We start from the raw sequence: 15214 nt of genomic DNA on the forward strand, positions 1-15214 counted from the left end.
CTGCAGAGGCTTACAGCTTATGTGAAAGAATGACTGCAAGGATACAGAATACACAAGCAGGCAGAAAAACAGTCATTAAAAGCAGAAGCCACCAGACAAAAGACATGACAACCAGCCATACCAAGAAAGTCCCCACCAGAGACAACAAGCAACTCAGCAACAAGGCAAGTCTCATACACAAAGAATACAAGAAGGTGGGACTAATATACAACTGAATATGGTCACAATCCTGAACTCAAATTGTTGAAAATGATGAGAGTGAGCCGTGGTAGAAGAAGATAATCACGCCAGTGACTCAAATTAGGGACCAGGGACAAACATAGAATTGGAGCCCATTAGCTTATGTAATTAATAAGTCCTTATGAAGTTGTCACAGAAATTGCATGCCGGATATGGACCTACTACCTCTAACAACTTCATCTATTACGAACACCATTCAGCAACACACCTTGAGCTAATAATACACAAATCGTCTAGAAATATCTGACAAATATATATGATGCCCTAGTATTCTGGTTTCAATGCCAAATATCCCACTATCTAACAATCTCAGCATTTGGTAAAGTTCTTCTGAAAAGCTAGGGCAAGCAAAGAAAAAATGTGCAGTGTTCTCAGACACACTGTACTGATAATCAGTTTCTATCTTTTAGTGCAAATAAGGCTCTGAGCACTATGGGACTTGACATCGGAGGTCATCAGTCCCCTAGAACTTAGAACCACTTAAACCTAACTAACCTAAGGACATCACACACATCCATGCCCGAGGCAGGATTCGAACCTGCGACCGTAGCAGTCGCGCGGTTCCGAACTGAAGCGCCTAGAACCGCTCAGCTACCGCGGCCGGCGTGCAAATAAGGAAACAATATTATGGTGAACAACAGGATCATTAGAGATTGAGAACAAGAAATCAGCTGTGTCCTTTTAGAAAAAAAAATGTACAGAAGATGTGTCTCAGGAAATTGCAAAATGCGAAGCAGGATGTAATTGTATACACAAAGGAAAACATGAGAGAAACAAGATGTGCTGCACTGCCTTACTATGGTATCATATCCCACAAAATTACACATAATTTTCAAAACCATAACAGTCAAACAGGTTTTTATGACAGTAAATTTACTGGGAAGAAACATGTGGCATGAGGCTCTATAGTGTACACACTCTGCAGTTTACAAAACTGATAAATGTGATGTGATACACTTTAGAAGAATGCTGACTGCAATTAAGTACTACATGTATATTTGTATGTATGTTATTTTGCCCTATTTTCTGTTTATCAAGAATGAAACATGCCATGTACTTTTGAAGTAACAATAAAAAAGCTGCAGCAAGGTGTATAGTGACCCCATAAGAGTGGGGCCACTACAGTGTAAAGGTGATGGACTGGTGGGTTGTGCAGATGGTGGTGCTAGATAAGGGTGGCTAGGAAAACTCTGCTGCAAGACATCACCTCCTTATTTACAGTAGTTTTGAGCTATGAAGTGCTGTGATGCCCCCGGAGACACCCTCAGTGCCATTAACATCGAAAGATTGTGGCAGTGGGATGGCCGTTTGATATCCACATCCTGCTCTACTGACACTATTTACCCCACTCAAAAGCGTGTGCATGAGTCAGCATTATGTGGCCTTGAGGGAGCAGTGCCAGTGACATGAGAGCCTATTTATTTCTCATAGGTGTCCAGTGCTACTCGATTAGGAGCTGGCGATGGCACAGGTGGATGGCAGCAGTACCATCCTGGATGCAAACTGCTGTCCTCCCTGGCAGGAGTCTGAGTGCTACCCTGGAGCCTGCAGACAGCTCTTCCGCTATATCATTGAACCCAATGTCATGGAGGGTGCTGCCAGACTGCATAACTGTGCTAGAATCAGAGAGTATTTACATTCCTTAATAGCATGCTTTTTGTGCCTATACTTTGCTTCCAGGCACACACAGTCAGTCATGTCTCGATGGGTTGGAAATACCGCATAGGTCAATCTGAAAACATATGGCCTTTCTGCGTCACCACAATTGCACGCCTCGGCCCGACCACCTTGTGTTGTACACTTGCCAAATTACTAATCAGTGCCTCCACACCTACCTGCCTCACATATGACTTCAATGAAGCTTCTTTTCACCCAGTAACTCCCAAAATTAGTGATGGTGTTACATATCTCCCCTCTTTGGAATTACTCAAGACACTGGGTCTGAACCCATGACCAGTCTGCAACAGAAGACTTCACACATATAGTTATCATTTATGTTATTTACAATATTCTCTTACCTTAAGCAACAAAGCTCAGAAGCCCCAAATTCCCTCCATAATTCCTAGCCAATCAGTTTGCCCACCTGTTCTTACATTATTACATAAAACCTCCATTCTCATTTGAGCTACCTATTGAGCATTAATCCTTCCAAATCATTAAACAACTGTTTACATGAATTATCCACTCATCGTTCCCTTATAGTGTCTTTTATTGTAAGCAACAATGCATATTCTAACAGTACTCAAGGTTCCTTGGCTTCTGAACCACATCCAGTTAATACTACAACACAACTCTCTTATTACTAGATCCAGTTTCTTGCACCACTTGTACCATCTTATGTACAAATGGTTAATGAGCGCAATAGTATCTGATGTACTGGAGGACTGTATTGATGAGTGGCCCTCTGTCTACTAGGGTAGACGAAGGCTGTGCAAACAGAGACAACACCAACATGGTGCCTGTCGCTGTGACACTTAAGGTCTTGATTGTGTGCTACTATTCTTCCTGATATTGCTGTACATGCAAGCATTTGCTCTACTGAAACCCATCCTCCTTGTGTGTCTGTTAGTCAGTTTAAGTATAGGTTTATGTTAAGACGCAATCTTTTAGTCAGGTAGGTCAGATTTCTCACCGAAAGGACCGCTAGTGGCTCCTCTGGCCAGTACAAATGTGGCTGCATTATGTTCAACTTGTTTTCCCCTGTAACAGAGGTTGACAGATGTAAGGTCTGCCCTGAGACCATCCCATTAATAATTATTACACACACACACACACACACACACACACACACACACACACACACACACACAGTTTCAAATTTTTAGCTTCTGTGAGCCTACCTTGCTCATAGCAGTTTGCTACTACAGCTTCAGTACTGTTTACAAAATAAACCCACTGAAGACCAGTTTGCTGAAAATCAGGTAGCAGCTCCAGGATGTCACATGGACAGTTCGGATCTCCAGTTTTCCCTAAGTACAATGCATCTGAACATGCCGGTGCACATATTCACCACCTGGGTCAGGCAGATGGTAACCCTCACTCTCTGACAGTGAGTTCAGTTAGAGACATCACCACATCATTGTCCCCATCATCTGCAATCAGCAGTACCTCCTATGTGTTAAGTTCCTCAAGGTTCCTCACTTTAATAGGTATGCATGTATGGTGTAACATTTGAACCTGGCTTGCTTGCTGCTAATCGGAAATTGTATTAACACATGTAAGTGTGCTAGATCCGTCCTAGTCTCAGCCGTTGCTATGTGGTAATACAATGATAGATTTGACTTTTCTGGTCAGTTCTAGCAGCAATTCCTTCTGGACTTTCCACATACCTACCACACACTGATTTGATATTAATAGAGCTGTACTCAGATGCCCGTGTGCCACATGTAATACTGCTTCCTGTAACTCAGTTGCCATTAACCAAGCTCCCCACGAGCTATCAACCAAAGACTGCAGCAATCTCACTATTGCCATTCTCTTATTTGAAGTATCTACCTGGGCCTGTATGACTCCCAGGTCCTTGTTCACAGTATTTACGGTCATCTTCACCAGGTGCATAACCTCCTTTGCTAACCTTTGTAACGCTCATTTGTTGTTCAATATGCTTGTTTTAACTAGTTAACTGTTTAGTGTGCCATTCTATGGTGGTCTTATTCCTCCCTGCTACATCAGCCACTCCCTCTGTTGTACCATTTAGTTCCTGGATGTCACTGACATGCACAGTCCTGTAAACTGTTTTCAATAGCCTATCTTTTGTGTCTAAGCAACATCACTTGTGTCACCATACCGTGTGTGGCACTATGTCCACTACCTGCTGCATTTGCCCTCGCAATTGTTCATGTAACTGCTGCAAGTTACAGTACTTGCTCTCTACTTCCTTCAGGCCATCTCTCCCTTCCATCTCCTGCCATAACTCCATAAACATACCTTCTTAGTGTCTCACCACACTGAGCATTTCTGAATTATGCAAGGTCAGCTTCAGTGCCCAAAGATGGCTTGTGAGTACTAAATCCTCTTCCCATGTGGTATGTACTACAGTTTCCAATTGTAGTATCTACAGTACCTCAGCTCAACTCATGAATAGGTACAACACTGCCAAGATAAGGGCTCCCCTGGTCTTTATTTCAACCTGTGACAACCTGGGGACAGGGAACTCCCATCACTTCCTTACCCCCTTTGAAAGGTCTGCCATCTCAGATACACAGAAGAAAACCCAACCCTAAAATACACAGCTTACACAAAAATGAATAGAGAAGTATAGCAATACATATAACATGAAAAACAAGATCTTCCCTCCCATTTTCAACCTCAACTGATAAGTTGATCACTTATGCATCTAAATAATATGACATCCAACTGAACTTTCAACCATACACATTCAAACACGAAACGTTAACAATTCTCTCTTACTTTCTTGGCCTTAATGCATACAGAATCTCCTGTGAAAGTTGTGCAGGGTTTCCACACTTCCCCTTTTTCCTACTATTGATAGTTTTACCCTCAATTGATTATGACACTTGCATCAGGGATGATAATCCTCTAGTAGAATGGACTTTTGAATTATATGTGCTTACAATGAAAACAAATATATTAATAAATATGTTAGTTCACATAACAACTCAACATCCTTTTGACTGTGTGATGTACTCTTTCCGTCCTACGATTAGCCTAAGGGTGCATTCGACTTGTCCTTAGCTTTCTGATCTTTAGTAAATTACACAGCTGTGTTAACAAATTTGACAAAGTCTGATACTAAAATGTAGACTTTCACGGCCGGAAATATCATGTTCATTATAATTGTCCGGGCTGTTATGCCGTGGTCGGTTGATGAATTTTGTGTTAATTCCCAATGTTTCATCTCAGACTGCGGGAGACATCTTCAAGGGGGTCCATAGCTTGATGGAAGGTCCAACACACCCACTGGCTCGCTACTGACTGCCGCTAAATTCCGTGTTCTGAAAACGCCAGTGCAATTGGCCGCTGTCCGTCACCGTCGATCACCGTTGCCATCACCCAGTAGTGGACGAGTTTACTGTTCAGCTGTTCGTGGAACCAGCTCGAGAATGCAGTTTACAATGGAGGAGGAGGTAGATGGCAAATTACATTTCCTCGATGTGCTTGTTTTTAGAAACAAAAATGGGACTTTGGGCCCCTCAGTATACCGCAAACCCACGCATACGGACCGTTATTTGCATCGGGATTCGAACCACCATCCACAACAGAAGCAGGGTGTTATCAAGACGTTAGCAGACAGAGCTAGAAATATTTGTGAACCTGAGTTGCTCAACGCTGAGGTGGAACATCTCCACAATGCACTAATGATGAACGGATATTCGTCCGCCGAAATAAAACGTGCGTTGAGGCAGCCACACAGATGTCATACTGACGTACAGACTACTGCAAAATCTAAGGTTTTCCTGCCGTTTGTTAAACATGTAACGGAAAGAATAGGGAGGATCTTGACAAAGCAGAATATTAGTGTAATTTACAAGCCCACCAGGAAGATACAGGAATACCTTAAGTCTGCCAAGGACACTCGCAAACCATTGGAAAAAGCTGGAGTGTATAGGATCCCATGCAGCTGTGGAGATGTTTATGTGGGTACCACTAAAAGAACTGTTTCTAAACGTTTGGAAGAGCACAAGGGAAATTGTAGAAGAGGAGAAACAGAACGATCAGCTGTTGCGGAGCATGCTTTCCAGCCAGGGAACCACAATATTCGTTTCGAGAAGACGCAAGTACTAGCAGCCACAAGCGGATATTACGAAAGGCTCTACAGGGAGGCAATCGAAATCGCTAAACACCCAAATAATTTCAACCGAAAGGAGGAGGGCGTGAAATTAAACGGGATATGGATGCCAGTGTTAAAGAAGATGTGTACCACCCGTCCACTACTGGGTGATGGCAACGACGATTGACGGCGACGGACAGCGGCCAATTGCACTGGCGTTTTCAAAACACGTGACGTGACGCCGCGGCGTGGAAGCGCGCGGACACGGAATTTAGCGGCAGTCAGTAGCGAGCCAGTGGGTGTGTTGGACCTTCCATCGAGCTACGGACCCCCTTGAAGATGTCTCCCGCAGTCGGAGACGAAACGTTGGGAATTAACACAAAATTCATCAACCGACCACGGCATAACAGCCCGGATAATTATAATGGACTTGACAAAGTCTGTCCCTTGTTCAGTAATCATAGTTTCTGACATTTCACATTTGATCACCCAGCTATTGACCAATGCTTATGTTCCCATTGCTGCCTGTTGGTTAGGGACTGCAACAATTTCCACATATCTAGAAAAATGATCAATAATAGTAAACACAAATCGATTTCTGACTGGAGTGCTGTTAAATGACCCCAAGGACATCCAACCCCATAATTTTAAATGGTTCCATAACTTTTGGTAACATCTGCACAGGTATTATCTTATGGCTCGTATCTGCCTTCTGTGCACATTGTACACAACTCCTCACACTCTGAACCACATCATCTTTCCTAGATTTCCACCAGCAGCTTTTCACTACTTGCCTATTCATTGTTCTACAATCCCCATGTCCTGACAATAAGTGGTTGTACGCTTCTTTCACCATATCCCCCTTCAGCTTCACTGACACTAATACCCTTGGCCCCAACCTCATTGTCTAACACAACAACCTGTCACACACATTTAATTGTAGCTGCAATGCATACCATCTACATTTTGCATCAGCCTGTTGCACTGATTGCCATTCTGCAAGGTTGGGACACAGCATTTCTATCACCACTACTTTTTGGCTTTATCCTAATTCGCAATTTCTTCCCAGGTTTGTGTATGACATCGTACTCAAACACACTTAACCTCAATGTCCATCTAGTCAGTTTATTAGAAAGATCCTTAAGCCCTAACAACCACTTACAAGCTGCAGTTATCACCTGAAATTTCTTCTCATACAAAGAACATTGGAAATGCAAAATTACATATTTCACACTAAGCATTTCTTTCTGCTGTGTAGTAGTTGTTCTCTGCCCTGTTCAACTGCTTAGACCCATGGTTCTCTCAATTTACTACTTAACAGAGAACACATCCTACAAATTGATTGGAAACAATGGTTGACAATATAAACCCTTTCTCATAGTCTGGGAAAATTAGTACTGGATTTAATGCTCTCTCTCATTCTTTGAATGCCTCTTGGCATTCCTTCACCCATTCAAACTTTACACACTTCTTAACTGTCACATAAGTGCTCCCACAACATTTGCAAACCCTTTTGTGAATTTTCTATAATAAATCCCTAACCCCAAAAAAGATCGCATTGCTAGAAACTGGAAATTGCCATACTTCTTGTATCAACCCTCGATGCATTTAACCCATACACTGCTAATAACATACCCTAAATACATAATTTATTCAAATGAAAGGAACATTTTTCCATGTGTTATGTTAAATTTTTTCTCATAATCTTCTAAAAACTTCTGAAAAATGTTACATATGCTCTGTCATATCATTTGCAAAAAAAAAAAAAAAAAAAAAAAAAAAAAAAAAAAAAAAAAAAAAAAAAAAGTGATACCATTTAAGAACACCATGTGCCAATCGGGTTTCAGGCCTCTCCCCACTCCATCCAGCAAATCATAAAACATTCTCAGAGAATTTTTTAACCCAAACTGTATCCGATGATACTGAAGATGGCCCCAGGGGACCGAGGATGCTGTTTTCATATGCTCCTTCGGGTGTACCTCTTTCTGATGGTACCCACTTCTCAGATGTAAGGTAGAGAAGTACTTGCACTGCCCCAAAGCCACAAACTGTTAACAGTTTCAGTGATGTTCAGGATTAGATATGCATCGGTTACAGTTTTGTTGTTATGATGTCCATAGTCACTAATGAATCTATATCCTTTTGTCCCATCTGGTGACTTCTTTGGTACAACCACCACTACTGCACTCCATGGGCTAGTGATTTCCTGTATTACCCCACCTACTAGCTGTTCATCAATGAATTCTTCTAATACTGGTTGCAAATATCTCGGTATATACTGGTGACTCAGTTCCTGTAGAGATACAATGCTGTGTTATAGGTGTTGCTGGTAAATGAACTCAAGAGAAAAAGAAATTCTCTCCAATACAAACAATAATGTTTTCATCTGCAATCCATCCGTACCTCTATGATCCTCCACTTACTATGCAATGCAGTTTTATCAGTGGTTTGCACACTAATCTGGTGGAAACTGAGTTGCTACTCACATCATTCAGGACTTCCAAATTAACTACCAGTACTCCTTTGATCACCTCTACTCTACTGCAAGATTATCCAAATTCATGGGCATTACTTTCCCATCCAATTCCACCTCCCATGTGTGTACAATGCTGCTCCCTCCAAAGTAATGACATGTCTAATACATTACTTTCAGCCAGTTGTTCTATCAAGCACAAAGCATTAACAGGCTATTCCGGTCCAACATTTACTGAGACCAACTTCCTAGTGCCTTATGGCACAATAATGTGTGAATTAATCCTTTCTGTTTTGAGCAAGTTCAGGCGGTTCACCTCTCCAGATTGATGCACGTCACATCCATATTTCACTGGGGACTGTCTTCTATAGCTGGAACATTATCCCTTCAAGTTCAACTACATGTTGTCTAAGGACAATTTTGGCAAGCTGTGTTATCAAAAAGTCTAACCCTAAGATCATGCAATAACCATCATTTACCCAAGGCACAACTTCTACGTGCTGTTTAAAACACTGTGTCCCAACCAGAAAATGTACCACTGCTGATCCCAAAGACACCACATAAATATCTCAAACTCCATATAAATTACACTGTTGAGAGTTTAATCACCTCTGACCCGTGAGATCCATGCTTGCTCCTGACACATGCCCCTGTGTCCAATAAAAATGTGCTTTCTACCTTTCCCTTTTCCCACTACACTACATTCTGCCTCTGCATACATATTAGCTGCATCAAAATTTATTGCAAACTCCATGTAGCAGACGTGAGGTTCACTTTTGCATCTAACACTTTATGATTCACCCCCCATTTCCCCTTACCCAAGCTATGATCACTGTGGTAGTGTCCAGTCACACCACATATATCTCACTGATGTTGACAACATTGCCTCTGCACATCTCTAACACCTCACATTAGCGGAGAATGCTCTCCTCTTATGCTGCATTCCTGTTACTACGTTAATTTCTTCAAACTCTGATTGTAGAGTATAAATCCTTTGGGGTACCTGTTGTCACACTCTTTGATATATAAGGTGACACGCCCCTTAGGAATGCATCCAACATCCTCTGTTCCGCTTTATGGAGTATGACAATTTGCATTAAAACTTGACTATATCTGCGAATAAGACAAAGACAATGGCTTTCAAGGAAAAGAATGCAGTCACATTGAAAATAATAATAAATAAGAAAATTTTAGAACAAGTATCCCACTTCAATTATCTAGCATGTGGCACTAGTTTTAACTATGACAAAGACATTGAGAATAAGGTTAATAAATATCAGCTGTCTGTGGAACAACTGGAAGAACTCTGGGAAGAAAAGAAATAAAAATGAAATTCTATGAAGTTATGGCTGTACCCACTCTTGTATACAGCTCCAAATTATAAAAAATAACAGTAGTTCATGAGATATGTAAGAGGCTGTAATAAAAATGTGTAAAATAAGGAATGAAACAACAAGGTCAGATTCAAAAATCTTTTTCCATTAATAACAGGATAGAAGACAAAAGAATGAAACGAAATGATCATGTTGATAGAATGACAGGAAACAGACTGCCAAAAAAGATAATTCATTATCAGCAAATGGGAAAGAGAGAACTAGTTAGACCTCATAAGATATGGTTGACAGAGACCAGAACAGGTGATTAAAACACCTAATCCTTGGAAGGGGATGATGACTCTCCTCTAATTCATATGTCAAGCACATTCATCTTCTGTATTATGTCTGCAAAATTGTCTGCAGACTCATATGCTTCTCTGACAGACTATCCAACCACTTGCCAAAAAACACTCATGCTGTTCTGCTTCCTGTACCTTTGTAGCAGGCCTTCTTTCAGTTCATCAAATGTCTGCATGCCTCTTAGTCTGTCTGTACATCTGACATACATCTTGGCTTCTTCTACCAAGCATAACTTCGTCACCTGTAATTAATGATCCTATGACCATACCCCAATATTAGCTGCTACTGGCAGGCCATCCAACACTACATTGTCCATTGACTTTCCGAAGAAAGGTGTGATCACAGTGATTGTGGCTGGATCTAATAAAGGAGTAGGTTGTTCTGCTAATTCCAACTCTTCATCCCTAGCTGCAAGCCTATTATGCAAGTCCATGTTGTCTGCTCACAACTGCACCTTTTCATTAACCAATGCTTCAACTGCCTCCCAACTAGTGACACCCTGCATTTGAAAATCTGCTGTTGCAGAACCTTAATCTCCAATACATACTAAGGAACACAAAATACACTCACAAGAAGTCACACATCTTACTTCTTATCATCAGCCATCTGACTAGCCACAAACCCATACCGACAACATTTAATAAAAAGTACTGGTACTGACTCTTTACAATGTGTAGAATGTACTGGCAAATTACAATGACCACACCTCAAAGGCCGTAATTTGTATGGAATTGCGAAAGATCAATTGGTTCCCATGGCTGCATAAATGTAACCATTAAATTACTGTACTGTACTTGCTTAGACCTTCACACATTAAACAGGGAAAACAATAAGAAAAATCAATAGTCTGCTCATTCACCCCACTATCAAAATAGTGTGCTGTGGCTGCAAAGATGTGCTGCATTGAGGTTGACTGAGCTGGCACCAATGCCAAACGAGGCTCACTGACACCAAAATACTTCTGACACAACTCTATAGCGACCCAGGGTGAGTGAGGTCGCTATGGTGTAGAGGTGGTGGAGTGGTAAGTTGTGAAGGTGGGGGTGGTGCTGGGCAGGACTGGCTAGGACAACTCTGCTGCAAGATATAGCATCCCGTATTTAGTTTCGAGCTACAATCTTGAATTGTTGCAATACCCGCCCCAGATATGCCCTCTGCAGCCTCGTGGTCTATCAGCAGTGCTGTGGACATTGGAAGGTCATGTCAGTGGAATGGCTAGCTGATTTCCACGTCCTGCTCTGACACACTTTACCCCACTTGGAAGCGTGTGCCTGAGTTAGCATTATGTGACCCTGATTGAGAAGTGGCCGTGACATGAATGTCCACTGAATTCTTGCAAGCAGCCATTGCTACTGGATTAGAAGCTTTTTCTGGTGTTGATGGATGGCAGCAGGACCGCCCTGACTGTGAAATGCTGTCCTCCAAGGCAGGAGTTTGGTTGCTACTATGGAGCCTGCAGATGGCTCATCCGTCATGTCATTCTAAACCCACAGTTGCAGGTTAGAACTGTGAACTGATCTGGTGGAGATGGCTGCCCAACAGGCATCAGCTGCTGGCTGGACAATAACATGATGGAGACTTCTGTGGACTTGATCTCATGAGGGGCCTGCCAGACTGTTCATAACTGTGCTAGAATCAGGGGGTATTTATAGTCATAATACCCAAAATTAGCAGTGGCACTAACAGGTGCAAGGATGGAGATATTCAATTAATATTTTATTTCTATGTGTACATGTCTTGGAATATGGAAGGCAGTCAACATTATCTTCTGTCCAGTTCATTTTAAATCACTACCGCTGAGTATTTACTTACACTTATAAAATATGAAAAGATGTAAAGTATACTAGCAGTGTCTTTTACTGACTAGTTTTGATTCAACAGTTCGTTGGTAGGTGCATTGTTTGTATCACATGTATTCTGAAATCATCATTCATTAGACTGATACAGCTTATATTGTATTATGCTGTTGGATGTATGTATTATGAAATACACAATGCATTAACACCTTACAATATGCATGTAAATACCCAATACAATTTACTAATGTCTGGTTATTCCACTGTGGGACTATAGATATTACATTTCTCTTTGTTATCTATGATTTTATATTCTATGCTGAAGATGAGGAAAGCTTCTGTAATGTTTGGAAGGTAGGAGACGAGGTACTGGCGGAATTAAAGCTGTGAGGATGGGGTGTGAGTCGTGCTTGGGTAACTCAGTCGGTACAGCGCTTGCCCGTGAAAGGCAAAGGTCCCGAGTTCGGGTCTCGGTCTGGCACACAGTTTTAATCTGCCAGGAAGTTTCAATTCAGCGCACACTCTGCTGCAGAGTGAAAATTTCATTCTAGAAACATCCCCCAGGCTGTGGCTAAGCCATGTCTCCGCAATATCCTTTCTTTCAGGAGTGCTAGTTCTGCATGGTTCGCAGGAGAGCTTCTGTAAAGTTTGGAAGGTAGGAGACGAGGTACTGGCAGAATTAAAGCTGTGAGGACGGAACGTGATTCGTGCTTGGGTAGCTCACTCGGTAGAGCGCTTGCCCGTGAAAGGCAAAGGTCCCGAGTTCGAGTTCGGTCCGGCACACAGTTTTAATCTGCCAGGAAGTTTCATATCAGTGCACACTCCACTGTAGAGTGAAAATTTCATTCTATAAAGTGGAAACACATTTTTCATCTGCCCAAATTTTCTGTAATTCATTTCTTCCTTTCCAGTGCCTTTTATCCAGCCACTGCCACACTGGAACAGCTATGCAACTTCTCCAGTTTTATGGAGAACCTACCACACCTGTATACAGGCTATCATCATCTTGGGGTCACAGCTGCCAAAGACATATTAAAGCTACAGCTACCAATATAAAGGCTGACCCAAAAGTCCGTTAACATTTGAAACTACATTAATTCACAGAATAATGCAGGTAGAGAGGTAAAATTTGACACACATGCCTGAAATGACATAGGTTTTATTGAAACCAAAAACAAGTGCAAAAACTGGCCAACAGGTAGCACTTTCTTTGAGGGAAAGTGGGGCCCGTCTTATCAAACTGTCGGCACGATGGGCAAGAGGTATGTTGATGTTTTACAGAATCACATCATCCCTACTCTGGCTCATGAAAACCTGCCGCAAGATACAACTTTTATACAGAATGGCATTCCACCCTATTTTACTACATGTGTTAAAAGATCTCTTGTGCACATTGTTTCATGAGGATCACATGCTAACTACTGCCACTGCCATCATGCTTGGCCTCCCAGGTCTCCAGACCTCAATCTGTGTGATTAATGGTTGGGTGGTTACCTGAAGTTGCATGTCTACTGCAATCACCCAACCTCATTAGGGATTCTAAAAACAACATCCATCAGTAATCTCTCACCATACCTACTGATATGCTGTTCAGTGCGGTACCTCGACTGTGGGTATTGATGATGAATGATAGCTGAAATGTTCAATGTTTGTTATAAAGAACATCATCTATACTAAAATTCAACTGTTGTGTTAATTATTGCTTTTGTATCATATGAAGCATCATCTATTGGTCATTTTATGCACACTGTTTTGTTTCAGTGAAGCCCCATGTCATTTCAAGTGTGCATGTCAATTTTTACCCTTCTCCTTACATTATTATGTGAAGTTTTGAATTTTCAAGTATTAATGAACTTTTGGGACTTCGGTGGCAGCATAGATCTCTATTCATGTATGGGAACCCAATTCTATAGTCATATGCATTAAAATCCAAACCAACATACCATACATGCGGTGCTCCATATATCAGCAGGAGTTCCATATCCCGCACCCAGGAGAACTTCTAAACAGCGGTACTGTCTAGTTTGAATATCTTCTGTAAAATGATGGTACTGCAAAAATAACAAAACCAACAGTCAAAGCCCCTACTATCAACATCTCAATCATTAAACTAACATGGAAACAAAAATGATGGTAACTCAAGTAGACAAATATGAGAAACTGCAGCAAATGCTTGTTCATCATACAAGTAAAATTATCAGTTCACATATAGATCAGTAACAATCTGAACCAAACTAAGTTCGAAGATGTTTGTTAACAGGCCCAACTAATTTAACATTTGCAAACAACTAATTCCTTTAACAGTCCCAAAGAAAGCATGCACAACAATATTATTATTATTATTATTATTATTATTATTATTACTCATATGGAAATTGCACATCACTTTAGAAATACAAATGAAATATGCACAGAATTTACAAACTTGCAGACACATTATGTATATAATTGATCACATCTGCTGTAGTGTCCAAAACGTCCAAGGGGTTTCCAGGGTATGGATTTCATACGTAACAACGTCAGTTCCTTTGGGTGCAGGAGGTAGATGACGATGATGATGATGACGATGAACAGCAGAAAAGTCAAAATATTTTGTTTTTTAAACATGTTGGTGTATTGATCCACTTTGAACTGTGAATTCATCTGCTCACAACATATGGTTAGGAGGGCCTGTATTTCTACACTGTCACCCACCAAACATAAAGATTATTGTCTCCAGTATCTGCAGTTGTGCTGACTTCTGAAATTTAAACACTGCTGGAAAGGAGGATTGTTTTAATAGATAGGAAATGATCATTGCGTGGAGGATGAGGGTGGGAAGTGCGAGGGGGTGGGGGGTGGGGGTGGAGACCTGCACTTAATGAAGAAGAAGAATAAGAAGAAGAAGAGATCAGTAAATTGTATCTTGACATATAGACAGCACTTTAGATATATTGCAATGCTCTTCAGAAGATACAATTTAGCCTATTACAATTGCTTTTCCTACTTTCCGTTTGTTTTTCCAAACACGAATTTATGGCCATAATTCCGAATGCCATTTTCTACCACACCGAGTGATAATCACTATCAGCCCATTATGGAAGAGAATGGCCTTCTGATGTTCATAGTGTGAGCTTTGTTTGTGTGTTGCTTGCAGTAAAAGGAGCAATTTAGAGTGTTCTAACAGGACTTTCAGAAATATGCTGCCTCCTGTAACAGGTATCTCTATCATTCCAGTGTTCACAAACACCTTCACATTTCATCTTGGTGTCAGTACGTTGGTGCTTCGATAAGCAATACTGTGTCTCTGTAGTTCAGT

At 41.3% G+C, this 15214-nt stretch overlaps 1 protein-coding gene across 2 annotated transcripts in view; it reads right to left on the minus strand.

Annotated features, from left to right (window-relative positions):
* The window catches only part of LOC126184992 (SRSF protein kinase 3), a 380865-nt gene that overhangs the window by 29556 nt on the left and 336095 nt on the right, over positions 1 to 15214 (minus strand). For both annotated transcript variants that reach the window (XM_049927704.1, XM_049927703.1), the window contains exon 11: positions 13860 to 13967. In XM_049927704.1, the coding sequence (XP_049783661.1) occupies positions 13860 to 13967 (108 nt within the window). The remainder of the gene's footprint in view (positions 1 to 13859; positions 13968 to 15214) is intronic.

This window comes from Schistocerca cancellata, chromosome 4 (genome assembly GCF_023864275.1).
Source record: "Schistocerca cancellata isolate TAMUIC-IGC-003103 chromosome 4, iqSchCanc2.1, whole genome shotgun sequence".
NCBI lineage: Eukaryota > Metazoa > Arthropoda > Insecta > Orthoptera > Acrididae > Schistocerca > Schistocerca cancellata.